We start from the raw sequence: 13,425 nt of genomic DNA, 5'->3' as shown, positions 1-13,425 counted from the left end.
GCAGGCACCATTCTGAGCTCTTAAGAGAATATTCAAAACAAAAAATATCTTTCTCTAGGCCTTCTGAGAAACTTGACCAAAATAATCAATTATTCAAGGTTCCTATTGAGCAGTGGTGTTTTTCTGTGTTACTGTCTAGAGAACAAACCAAATGAGAACTCCGGAATGAGAGTGCTAACTTGAAACACACTTATTAGCAAGTGGGGACCCTGGACAGCAGCACGGTTTCCTTATTTCCTGTACACCCCCATTCACCCTGCTTTTTGCCAACTATTATGGCAAATGCATTGGGGGTGGGTGGCTATACCTGACAACATATACTTAAAGATCCTCTCAAGGAGATTCCTCCAGTTGACCGCAAACCCTTCTATAAAAAGTTGGCAGCTTCTGTGAACCTAGAGAAGACAATGTCTCTCTGCTCAAAACTGCAAGTTTCTTTTGGGGAAAAAAAAAACATTAACTTGAAGGTCTATTTTATTGGCAACTTATAATGCAAAGTATTTTATTTTTAAACATTAAATTTAAAAACAAGATAGCCTAGGTTAAATAATAAAGTTTCCCAAAGCTGAATGTGCTCATCTGGAGCTCAGTTTTTCTGTCTGAAGTACAAAAAAACAACTTCCTAAAACTCCTAGGCAGGAAACTACTGTTTTGATGATCGGTGATTAGATGAACTGATCAACCTCAGTTGGTAACATCCCTTTTTTATTCCTTGGTAAGGGTTTAAAAAATTCTGTAACACGCATTTTTCTTTTAGTCTTACACAGATAATTTCATTCCAAAAGTCTCCTGAGAGGCGTATACCATATACAGGAATCCATCTTCATCCTTCTCGCTTTCATACACTTCACAAATCGGAGTGGACACACTCACCATGCTATGTCCATTCACTAACAGGAAGAAGGCTTGATTAGCATTGAGCTGTAAGCGCCTTCTGTTGAAAGAAAGAAAACATGTGAAGAAATATTGATACATCAGTACACAGGGAGAAATGTACAAAACATCGCCCACATTGGATCAGTATAAAAGTATAAAGTGAAGTGAAAGTGAAGTTGCCCAGTCGTGTCCGACTCTTTGCGACCCCATGGACTGTAGCCAACCAGGCTCCTCCATCCATGGAATTTTCTAGGCAAGAGTACTGGTTAGCATTTCCTTCTCCAGGGGATCTTCCTAACCCAGGGATCGAACCCAGGTCTCCCACATTGTGGGCAGACGCTTTACTGTCTGAGCCACCAGGGAATCCCATAGAAGTAATAAAGATTTTGCTAATGTTGCTTCTGGCAAAATGCAATATGACTTAACTGATGATTTGAATTTCTTCTCACAAAGCACAAAATGTTTTCTATGACTATATGCATGATAAGTATTAACGATAACCCTTGAGAGATCATTCTTACTACGCTCCTTAGGCCAGTTTTAAACTAGTATGCTGGACTTCCCTGGTGGCTCAGTGGATAAAAATCTGTTAATGCAGGGGACACAGGTTCAATCCCTGGTCCGGGAAGATTCCACATGCTTTGTGATAGCAACTAATTAAGCCCATGCACCAAACTGCTGAGCCCGCATGGTATCTACATAGATGTCAGGATGAAGAATCAGAAGGGACTTGAGATGCAGCAGGTAAGAAATCTGAAGACTCAGAAATGGAACGCCTTATAGTGTTACTAAGTTGCACATATTTTTATCAGAACTACATGGCAGATTTATCTGTAAGCCTGTTAAAGAATGAGAAGTTACCCAAAGAAATAAGTTTAAAAGATGATTAAATACCTTATTATTTTGATGAGCTCACTCATGTTGACATGATCAGGCACCAGGAACTTTGTTTTATCCAGGACAGGAAGCTGTTTCTCACCTTTGTATCGTTCTATTATTACCTAGAAAAGCCACAAAAGTGGTTTTTAAAATAGCCATTAACAATGAAAAGTAGTTAAAACACTTCCTTTGTTGTAACTGGCACGTTCCAAAACAGTGTTTACAACAGCACACTTGTTCCTTATGAAATACAGTGCACGAGACAACACGGCTGCCTTCAGAGAAGGGCAGGGGTGCCACCAGCTGGGGAAAGTGCAGTGCCTTCTGTTATTTGCAACTATGAAAATACACTACAGAAAAAGACCCCAAGCCTTAAAAGAACAGAGATGCTGAGTGCCAGCTTTAATGATCTCAATCTACACCAATTCCACTACCTGTGACATGACAAGAGTTTTAATAAAACTTTAAGATCTTAAGTATGGTAATAGACTCAAATGCTAAGTAAATATCTGACAAGTAGAGATCACAATTAGCTGGTCTGGAGACAATTTTTTATTTTTGTTTTTGTTTTTTTTTTGCAGACTTCTCAGAGATTCTGTCACTTTGATAAGATATCTTTGCTTTTTTAACAAATGAATTTTAAAAGAATCTTGAACTATGCAGTGATCAAAAATAGTTCCACATTACGACTTAAATCCATTAGCTTCTTGCCATACTTCCTTCCTGTAAAGGAAAAAAGTTGTTTTTTAGTGGTAAGCCACATTATATAAGCTACGACTGCAGACTAGTGACTGCCCATGAGCCTTAGTATTACCTATTTACTGAGCACCATGGATAGCCTTCCCCATGTAGAGCAATTCTTTAGCCTGCTGTTATAACAAGAAGTTGTAAGGCTGCTGCTAAGTCGCTTCGGTCATATCCGACTCTGTGCGACCCCTGAGACGGCAGCCCACCAGGCTTCCCGATCCCTGGGATTCTCCAGGCAAGAACACTGGAGTGGGTTGACATTTCCTTCTCCAAGTTGTAAGGCAGGAATGGGGAAATCTTTAGGAGAGTTTAAATGCTTATATATATACTGTTGCACTGTATGGGGCCTACATGAGGTTGTATAAGGCAAGCCAAGCTGTCGTCACCTTCCCTGGCAAGATCAATAGCTTTCTGTATCTACGAGGTATGTTCAAAACATGGTATCTGCAAGTAAGAATATGACTTCTGCAAAAAAAACCTGAAACTACTAGCAAAAAGATGACTGAAAATGTATGCAAACATTCATATTTCAAAAAGAGGTTATGGAACAATACTGGTGGACTGTTGGGCTGGTTATTTTGATTCCAATGACTGCCAAGTACCTGCTAGCAAATAGACACAGCAGGTACTCAAAAGTGAAGAAAAACCTTAAAATTAGGGAAATTACCCAGAAACCTCATGCCCAGGTCATATGTAGGCCTAAGCGTGAAGACAGACTGAAATTTCCAACCAGTCTAAGAAACACAGCAAACATACGTTTAAGTACAGAATCCTCCAGTCCTGCCCTGCTGAGCAGACCCTTCCTATTGTCTGTCTACTTCACAACCCTAATCCCAGATCTTCCCATCTTCTCTTCCCTCACTTTGGTATGAAATGATCAATCAGAAAGCCAACTATGGAAGCTTCTGCAGAAGTTAGCAGTGGATGCAGTCTGTAAGAGGTGACAATCATGTCCCCAGAATTATGCACATTTTCCCAGCCACGTGGGATCGGATTCTCTTCCCATTTTACAGATGAAGATACGGCAGCTCCTCTCAGAATTTTAGTAATTAGCCCAAGATCACTTAGTAACCCTGAACCTAGGGCCACAATTCAGCCTCTATCTAAAGCCACAAGCTCCTTGACCATTTCTCCCTAGACCTAGTGTCACAACAGGAACTATTTAAGGTCCACCACCAAAGGACCCAGGGCACAGCACATGTGGGCCCTTACACTACAGGAGCAGCATCTTTTCCCCCATCTCTTGCAAAGAAACGGAACATAAGAAGTCTTCTTTCTCTGGGGCCAAGTCGGGCAGCCTGGACTGTACAGTCACAGTCAAGTCTTGCTGCTGCTGCTGCTGCTGCTAAGTCACTTTAGTCGTGTCCGACTCTGTGCGACCCCAGAGACAGCAGCCCAACAGGCTTCCCTGTCCCTGGGATTCTCCAGGCAAGAACACTGGAGTGGGTTGCCATTTCCTTCTCCAATGCATGAAAGTGAAAAGTAAAAGTGAGGTCGCTCAGTCGTGTCCGACTCTTAGCGACCCCATGGACTGCAGCCCACCAGGCTCCTCCATCCATGGGGTTTTCCAGGCAAGAGTACTGGAGTGGGCTGCCATTGCCTTCTCCAGTTAAGTCTTGAGAGATACCGATTCCCCCACAGTTGTAGTCTCTGCTTCCTTCAGAAGAGGGTGGACATCACCCTTCTTTGATAAAGTATCAACAGATCTAGCCCCCTTATCCCTTCTCTACCAAGTAAAATTTACATGGCTTGTGAAGTGTGTAACATTAAGACAGCAGACTCAGACTTGGGAGGAAACAGTGATCAGATTACACTGCAGATGAAGACGCCTCCATTCCAGGTCACTAAACGAACACACTGGTTGCATGGTTGTAGATTCCTGCAGAAGCCATCAGGCGGTCACATGGAGAAGCACTACTGAAGCAGTGCTCCCTTCTGTGTACATTAACAATAACTGAAACAGAGATGACCTACCGGGATTTTGGTAGGATGCTGCTCTCGGATAAGTCGGACATCTTCTACTCTTTGTTCTGCAAAGAAAGGAAGAAACACCGGCATTATTAAGGACCAAAAATCCAACTTATTTTCTGCACTGGTAGACTTCCATATCTGACCCCACCTATCCTTAGCTGTGGCAAAGCAAAGCAGTAAAAACATCTTCCCTAGAACTGAGAGAAACCAAACACTAACACCTCATATCTCGCAAAGGTTAGTATGCAAGATTAACATACAGACACTGGTTGCATTTCTCTACATTAACAATGAAATATCAGAAAAGTAATGTAAAATATATATATGTATATGTATATCTTTTAAAGCTGCATCAAAAACAAAATGAAACTTGGGAATAAACCTGACCAAAGAGGTGAATCACTTATACATTGAGAGCTATAAAACATTAATAAAATTAATGTTGATTCAAAGAAATGGAAATATATCCCATGCTCTTGGAGTGGAAGAATATTGTTAAAGTATCCACACTACACAAAGCAATCTACAGATTTAATGCAATCCCTATCAAGTTACCCTTGCACAGAACTAGACCAAATAATCCTAAAATCTATATAGAACCACAGAAGACCCAGAATTGCCAAAGCAATCCTGAAGAAAAAGAACAAAGCAAGAGGAATAACCTTCCAGACTTCAAACAATACTACAAAGCTATGGTAATCAAAACTGTGTTAGTCGCACAAAAACAGACATATGGATCAGTGGAACAGAACAGAGCACCCAGAAATAAATCCACACACCTATAGTCAATTAATCTTTGACAAAGAAGGCAAGAACATACAATGGAAAAATGTCTCTTCAGCAAGTGGTACTGGAAAATCTGGACAGCTACATGTAAATCAGTGTTAGAACACACTCTTACTAATCACAAAAATAAACTCTAAATGGTTTAAAGACCTAAATATAAGAGAGGACACCATAAAAATCCTAGAAGACAGTACAGGTAAAACATTCCCTGACATAAATCTTCACAGTGTTTTCTTAGTCTCCCAAGGCAATAGAAATAAAAGCAAAATAAACAAACAGGACCTAATCAAACTTAACAAGCTTTTGCACAGCAAAGGAAACATTTAAAGGAACAAAAAGATGACCTACAGAGGGAGAGAAAAATATCTGCAAATGATGCAGCTGACAAGGGCTTAATTTCCAAAATATACAGTTCATACAACTCAACAACAAAACAAACAATCCAATTAAAAAATAAGCAGAAGACCTAAATAGACATTTCTACAAAGACATCCAACAGGCACACAAAAAGATGCTCAACATAACTAATAATTATCATGTATCAAAACTACAATGAGTTGTTTATCATCTACACTGATTTAATGGCCATCATTAAAAAACCTACAAATAAATGCTGGAGAGGGTGTGGAGAAAAGGGAACCCCACTACTGTTGGTGGGAATGTAAGCTGGTGTAGCCACTATGGAAAACAGTAAGGAGTGCCTCAAAAAACAAAAAGCAGAACTACCATATGACCCTGCAATCCCACTCCTGAGCATATATATATCTAAAGAAAACTAACTTGAAAAGATACATGCACCCCAATGTCCACAGCAGCACTATTCATGACAGACCAGACAAAAAAGCAACCTAAGTATCTATCAACAGAGGAATGGATAAAGATGTGGTATATACACACAATGGAGTATTATTCAGCCAAAAAGAAGAATGAAATAATGCCATCTACAGCCACATGGATAGACCTAGAGATTATCATACTAAGCAAAGTAAGAGAAAGACAAATATATGATATCACTAATATGTGAAACCTAAAATATGACCCAAATGAATTTATCTATGAAACAGAAATAGACTCAAATACATAGAGAATGGATTTGTGGTTGCCAAAGGGCAGGGAGGAGGGGGAGTGTTAGATTGGGAGTTTGGTATCAGCAGATGCAAACTATTATATAAAGAATGCATAAACAAGGTCCTATTTTATAGTAAGGGAACTATATTTAATATCCTATAATAAATCATAGTGAAAAATTAAAGATTCGATGAGATCATTGGTACACCCCTTGCAAATATCTGCACATATAGTAAATGGTTAATAAATGCTCCATTATTCAATATGAAATAATGTCATCTGCAACAACATGGATGGACCTAGAGATTATCATATTGAGTAAGTCAGAGAAAAACAAGTATCATATGACATCACTTACATGTAGAATCTAAAAAGTGATACAAATGAATTTATTACTACAAATGGTTTGGAGTGCTTCTGGGTGGAAGGAGAATGCAATTACCAACCTCCAAGGAGACAGAAACTCCTGTGTTTAGCACTCTTCCTCACCCCATGCATCTCTTCCTTCAGCTGTTCCCTGGCAGGCTTTCAGAGCCTTCATATTAGGTTGGTGCAAAAGTAATTGCGGTTTTGCACTGTTGAACTTCACCATTTGATATTGGAATACATTCTGAAATAAATGTGGTTATGCTATACATCATTTTAATGTGAATTTCTCACTTTATTTTTTTTTTTTTGCTGATAGCATTACTTGCTGTTTATTTTCTATCTATTTTAGACTATAGAAATGATGTACAAAAAGCAAATCTGAGCAATTTTTTAATGAGTCCAAAATGGGTCATAAAACATCAGAGACAACTTGCAGCATCAACAACACATTTGGCCCAACTTCTTTGATGGTTCAAAGAAGTTTTGCAAAGGAGATGAAAGCCTTGAAGATGAGGATTGTAGTGGTCAGGCATCAGAGGTTGACAATGACCAATTGAGAGGATCACTGATGTTGCAAGAGAAATTGCCAAAGAACTCAACGTCGACCATTCTATGGTCCTTCAGCATTTGAAGCAAACTGTAAAGGTGAAAAGCTCAGTAAGTGAGTGCCTTGTGTTGTTTAGTCGCTAAGTCGTGTCTGACTCTTTCTGACCCCATGGACTTTAGCACACCAGGCTTTCCTGTCCTTCCCTTCTGTGGGATTTTGCTCAAACTCATGTCTGTTGAGTCAGTGATGCCATCCAACCATCTCATCCTGTCATCCCCTTCTCCTGCTGCCCTCAACAGTTCCCAGCATTGGGGTCTTTTCCAATGAGCCACCTCTTTGCACCATGGCCAGAGTACTGAAGCTTCAGCATCAGTCCTTCCAGTGAATATATTCAGGGTTGATTTCCTTTAGGATGGACTGGTTTGATCTCCTTGCTGTCCAAGGGACTCTCAAGAGTCTTCTCCAGCACCACAGTTCAAAAGCATCAATCCTTCCGTGCTCAGCCTTTTTTATGGTCCAACTCTCACATCTACACATGACTACTGGAAAACCATAGGTTTGACTATATGGACCTTTGCTGGCAAAGGGGTATCTGCTTTTTAATATGCTGTCTAGGTTGATCACAGCTTTTTCTTCCAAGGAGCAAGTGTCTTTTAATTTCATGGCTGCAGTGAGCATCCACAGTGATTTTGGAGCCCAGGAAAATAAAATCTGTCCCTGTTTCCACTTTTCCCCCATTTATCTGCCATGAAGTGATGGAACTGGATGCTATGATCTTAGTTTTTTGAATGTTGAGTTAGCAGACTGAAAAAAAAAAATCATCATTCTAAAGTGTTGTCTTCTCTTATTCTATACAAAAACAAAGAAGCATTTCTCGATTGCATTGTGATGTGTGACAAAAAGTGGATTTTATATGACAACCAGTGACTGACTACCAGCTCAGTGGCTGGACCGAGAAGAAGCTCCAAGTGTACGTGTTAGCTGCTCAGCTGTGCCCAACTCTTTGAAACCCCATGGACTGGATCTGAGGCTATCACCAGGTAGTGTCACAACTGAGTTAAACAGGACAATGAGCTGAATTGCTTGTTGTGTGGAAAAATACTTATGTCTGGTGTCAGAAGTGAGTCACACACACACACGAAAGTGAGCCACAGTGTTCAGGACAGTACTGTCAAGTAGAAGAAACACAAAGGTAGAGTTTTTCTTTACATCATCCTTTGAACTCCTCTCTATTTCTGGGGTGTTACTAATACTGCATCACTTCTCTCAGCTCTGTCCTTATATCTGTTCTATCCCAGAAAAGATGCTGAACCACCTATACTCCACTACCAGCCCTCTTCATAACAAAAATCTTTATCTTGTCAGAGCAGATTTCACAAGCAAAGGGAAATCATAATTTACTTAAATCACTGCAGCCAATAAATAATAAGTTTAACATACCCTGAGATGTTTCACATTTAAAAGCTTATCCAAATAAATTTAAGGTAAAAGGAATCACATGGCATCACCAACTCGATGGACATGAGTTTGAACAAGCTTCGAGAGTTGGTGATGGACAGGGAAGCCTGGTGTGCTGCAGTTCATGGGTTTGCAAAGAGTCGGACACGACTGAACTGAACTAAAAAGGAATCACTCAAGCTTAAGGATGAAAGATTTTTTATATAAGGAGAACAGGTTTATTATGGTTAAGTGGAGAAGGGAAAAGCAAAATGGGCTCTAAATGTTCGGCTTCAAACCATAGTGTCAAAGCTTTATCTTGATTCATCCCCAAAAGTGAAAGTGAAAGTGAAGTCGCTCAGTCGTGTCCGACTCTTAGCGACCCCATGGACTGCAGCCCACCAGGCTCCTCCATCCATGGGGTTTTCCAGGCAAGAGTATTGGAGTGGGGTGCCATTGCCTTCTCCAGTTAAGTCTTGAGAGATACTGATTCTCCCACAGTTGTAGTCTCTGCTTCCTTCAGAAGAGGGTGGACACCACCCTTCTTTGATAAAGTATCAACAGATCTAGCCCCCTTATCCCTTCTCTAAGTCCGACTTATCCGAGAGCAGCATCCTACCAAAATCCCGGTAGGTCATCTCTGTTTCAGTTATTGTTAATTTATCCCCAAAATATGGCCCAAAAAGGAAGGCAAAAATGATCATTTTCACTGAGAAAGACAAGTGACTTCCTTAAGATGACAAGAGTAGTACCAAAGTCCTAGAGGAATATCATTAGCGTCCTGGCCAGCTGCAATGAAAATCCAGCGGTAAGCCTTGAGAAATTAAATATAAATATGGTATATGCTGAAACCTCTTTGAGTAGAAGGCTGTTTTCAGAGGCCAGCAGTATATTTAACAAAAGCATTACCAACATCACTGATCAACGGCATAAAAGAACACTTCTTTCACTCAGTTACTTTCTTAGCGCTGTTATGATCTGTTTATCATTTGCCTTTCTCAACAGACTGCCCCGGCTTCAGTCACTTCTGTATTCCCCCAGGGCTCAGGCTAGTACAAAGATGAAATGGAAGCATAATAAATATTTCCCCCAATATGCCTAGAAATAAACAATGTAAAATCCCACCCATCCAGGAGTGACATAGCTTAAGCTCAGGGAGTGTTATCTAGTTGTTGGCATAAACTCACTCTTCAGTCTACCTGTTAGAGTAATTGGAGTTATTTATTCTAGACTACCACATCAACTTCTGAGACAACGCAGGCCCATTTTGTTATTGATGGTGAAGCTTAAGATCTAGGTTTAACATTGAATCTCAGCAGATTATGTCTAGGAGACAGATCTGTTATTAAACTAGGGCAACCCAAAAGAAAATGGAGTGAAATTATGACATTTGAGAAAACTGAATCCAAAAATATTTGCTCAAGTATAGCTTTAAAGTTCACAAAATTATTCAAAATATTTGTAAGGACACATCACTGCCTCTTGACTCAGTGCTAGTCCACTTCATGTACTGGCTACCTCCTGGAGGATGGGAAGAATTCCTACCAGAAGGGCTGAAGGACAAGTCCAGACTTTGCCACTAGGTGGACCATGATCTCCACCTCTCAGGGCCCCACCCAGTTTCCTTGGCTACAAAAGGAAGTCCTTGTTTTGGGTGAGCTCTAAGATTCATCTCAACCCTCTCAACCCTGGTAGAATATATGTATCAGAGCTATACTCAATTTTTAATTAACCCAAACTCACTCACTTGGGAAGAGTACTTATTGCTCAAGCTAACTGGGGCTGGTCTTAGGTTCCACAAAAAGGGTATCTCCAAAGAACTGATTGACTCATTTGCTGTGCTACAAAAAAATTATCAGTGCTGGTTATCATGATCAACAGCAAGGAAAGGCAGTAGCCATTAAATGATATATTCTTCTGCAAAATGACTATTAAGCCCTTTAAAAAAAAAAAGAGGAGAGGGTAATACTAATTCTTCTAACAAGGAGAAAATATACCTTTTTTATTGATGTTAGATGGACGTGAGTCTGAGTGAACTCCGAAAGTTGGTGATGGACAGGGAGGCCTGGCGTGCTGAGAATCATGGGGTCACAAAGAGTCGGACACGACTGAGCGACTGAACTGAACTGAACCTACTGTAGTCGTCATTGCACAAGATACGTAAACCAAGTCATCACGCTGGATACCTTAAATTTACACAGTAATGAATGTCATTTCTCAATAAAAGTACAAAAAAAAAAAGCGAATCAAGAGTCAGGAGACAAGGGAGAAAAAAAAAAGGAGTGGTAGTAAATAAAGGTGAACAAAGAGGAAAGCCCACAAATATAGTATATGCAACATACACAAATGGAGAAAAACTAAGGCATTCCTGCTGGTTTACCCTCAGGGCCACAGGCACCAGGGGAATTCCTTCTAATTCATTATTGTATTGTCATTTATTTTCACTTTTATTCTCATTATTTCTCACTTTTCCTACTCTACCTACTCTTCTTCAAGGATTTTTCTAGATAACCTAAAAGTACTCTAAGCAGAAAGAAAGTTAACTATAGTATCCGGTCATGAGAAAACGGGCATCTTTCCCATACAAACGTCCCCAGTTATCTTTTAATGCCAGTAAGGAAAGAAGCCAGGTACAATGGCAAATCTGCTCCCAGGGGCTGCACAAAAACTAATATTCACGAATATCTTAATTCACAAAGGTCACTATAGACAAAATTTCTTAAAAAAAAAAAAAAAAGACACCTCGAAGTCTTGCTAACCAGCCAACTGCTTCAGGAGGCTGAAAGGATATGCTCTTCAGATCAATATGAATTTCATTTTTTGGAGTTTCTCAGGCACAGGAAATAATTATCGATAATGAGATCTACAAAACCATATCCAGGTTCAAATGAACGCTTGCCTCTTTTCCAGACTCCGGGAAACTAGACCAAAGTAAGACAGCAGAGATACTGCTCAAGATCCTGAAGAAGATTAAGACAGGAAGGAACGCTGGTCCCGCCCTACTCCACCTGGCCTGAGATAAACAAACAAGCCCTACACAGGGGATATACAAGGAGGCCACGCTGTTATTGCAGCACTGTCTTGCTTTAAAAGGAGCACCAATCACTTCCTTCCCATCGGTGTTGTGCAGGAGTAAGTATTGTGATGGTGTTACTTTCGGTTTCCACCAAACACCAGCGTGCTAAGTAGGGACTCCAGCCCGAACTGGGAGAGAACGGATTTGCCGCTGGTGTCAAAGAATGCTGTCGCTAGCCAGTGAGAAGAAGAGCCACCCACCCTCGCGCTTGTGCCACAAATAGGACCAAGACGTCGCAGCCACGCGGGGCTGCAGGGGAAGGGGCGGGCGTGAGGACCCCTCTCCGTGGAGGTACAGACGTCTGAAGGGACCATGTGTGACCTAGACGTGCACCCGCGGTGCCACCACCTCTGAGAACCCGGCCCGGCGCCGGGCCAGACTCCCCCACAAGGACTGCACCCCCGCGCCACTAGCGCTCGTTTTGTCGGAGGGCCCGAACAGCGCGGGGCTGGAGCGCTGACGGCCCCGAGCTCACAGCCCGCAGACCGCCCGGGCCAAAAGGTGATTCAGCAGCTCCCAACCAGCGCGCCCTCGGCCCCTTAGACCCCCAGGCCCGGCGGCCCTCGGCCCGTCAGGCTCCCTGCCTCGACTCCCTCGGCCGCCCGGGCCCGGCCTTCCCGCAGCCCCCGCCTCAGCTCGCCTCGGCCCCTCCGCCCCGTAGCCCTCCGCTCGCCCGCCCTCTCCGGAGCCCCTCGGCTCGGCCGGGCCCCGCTGCCTCGGCCCCGAAGCCCCCGCCGGCCCTCAGACAGCGTCCGGCCCGCGGCACCCACCGAAGGTTCGGCGCTGTTTGAAGGTTTTCTCGGACGGCATGGCGCTGCAGGCTGGGTGGGGGCGGCGAGTTGGAGGCTCCAGGCGGCGGCAGAGGCGGCGACAGCTCCGACGGTGGCGACAGCGACTTCTCTTGTGTCTCCTTAGCCCGCAGCCGCGTCAGGTGACCTGCGCGGCATCCCGGGAGGCGGGGCCAGGGGCGGGCCGCAGCGGCCGCCATGGCGGGCGTGGCGGAAGCGGGCCGCGCGCAGCGGCCGGGGCGGGGTCGAAGCGCGTGAGTGGCGAGGAGAGAGGCGCGCGCATGCGCAACGGGTCAGGCCCGGGCTCGCGGGAGCGAGTTGGCGCGCGGCGACCGGCCACGGGCCGGGGGAGCGCGAGCCCGGAACCTGGCCGTCCCCCGCGGGCACGTGCCCGGCGGACGCGCGCGGTTCTGCTTCCCTGGCAGAGCTGCAGGGGCGCGGCCTCGCTCCTGTTCCCGGTGCCAGTTACGGTGGCCAGCGATGTTTCCACAGGAAAATAAAGGCCTGTTGTGCCCCTGCCTTCTGAGAGCTCACAGCTGGAAGCTGCTGGTTCTTTTCCGTCGGCGGCTTTCTGTGTCTTTGTTTCCATTGGCTTTCCACGTCAAGGACATCTCAGTTTTCTTTTCTAAGGAAACTGTCAACTGGTAACTTCCATCACACATTGTCCCAACTGGGAAAAGAGCCAAAACTGCGTTATTTCAGGTTACGGTCAGTCGAGTCTGGCTTTGGAGAAAGTCCGTGCCCTGGGCTTGACATTCGGCCTTAGGTGACTTCTGGGGTGGAGGGGGCCCTGGGCATCACCTGCAATGGCAGGACGCCGGCCTTTCCGCACCTGGCAGAGTTCACTACCTTTTACTGATCTCCGCTCTTCTCTCAAATAG

At 43.4% G+C, this 13,425-nt stretch overlaps 1 protein-coding gene across 1 annotated transcript; it reads right to left on the bottom strand.

Annotated features, from left to right (window-relative positions):
* Window positions 1–688: 688 nt before the first annotated feature.
* MAP1LC3B (microtubule associated protein 1 light chain 3 beta) lies at window positions 689–12,661 on the bottom strand. Its single transcript, XM_006046130.4, has 4 exons — window positions 12,527–12,661; window positions 4,477–4,532; window positions 1,771–1,877; window positions 689–934 (listed from the first exon to the last, which is right to left on the bottom strand). Exons 1-4 carry the CDS (start codon window positions 12,564–12,566, stop codon window positions 760–762), a joined length of 378 nt encoding a protein of 125 aa, XP_006046192.1. The 5' UTR covers window positions 12,567–12,661; the 3' UTR covers window positions 689–759.
* Window positions 12,662–13,425: the final 764 nt, after the last annotated feature.

Source organism: Bubalus bubalis, chromosome 18 (assembly GCF_019923935.1).
Source record: "Bubalus bubalis isolate 160015118507 breed Murrah chromosome 18, NDDB_SH_1, whole genome shotgun sequence".
Classification (NCBI taxonomy): domain Eukaryota; kingdom Metazoa; phylum Chordata; class Mammalia; order Artiodactyla; family Bovidae; genus Bubalus; species Bubalus bubalis.
This window is presented reverse-complemented; position numbering and strand designations above follow the sequence as displayed.

Coding starts and splice junctions, on each gene's coding strand:
- MAP1LC3B (XM_006046130.4), bottom strand. CDS start 12,566: ATGCCGTCCGAGAAAACCTTCAAACAGCGCCGAACCTTCG. Junction 4,533..12,526: donor CAAACAGCGCCGAACCTTCG/GTGGGTGCCGCG, acceptor CTTTCTTTGCAG/AACAAAGAGTAGAAGATGTC. Junction 1,878..4,476: donor AGCATCCTACCAAAATCCCG/GTAGGTCATCTC, acceptor TGGCTTTTCTAG/GTAATAATAGAACGATACAA.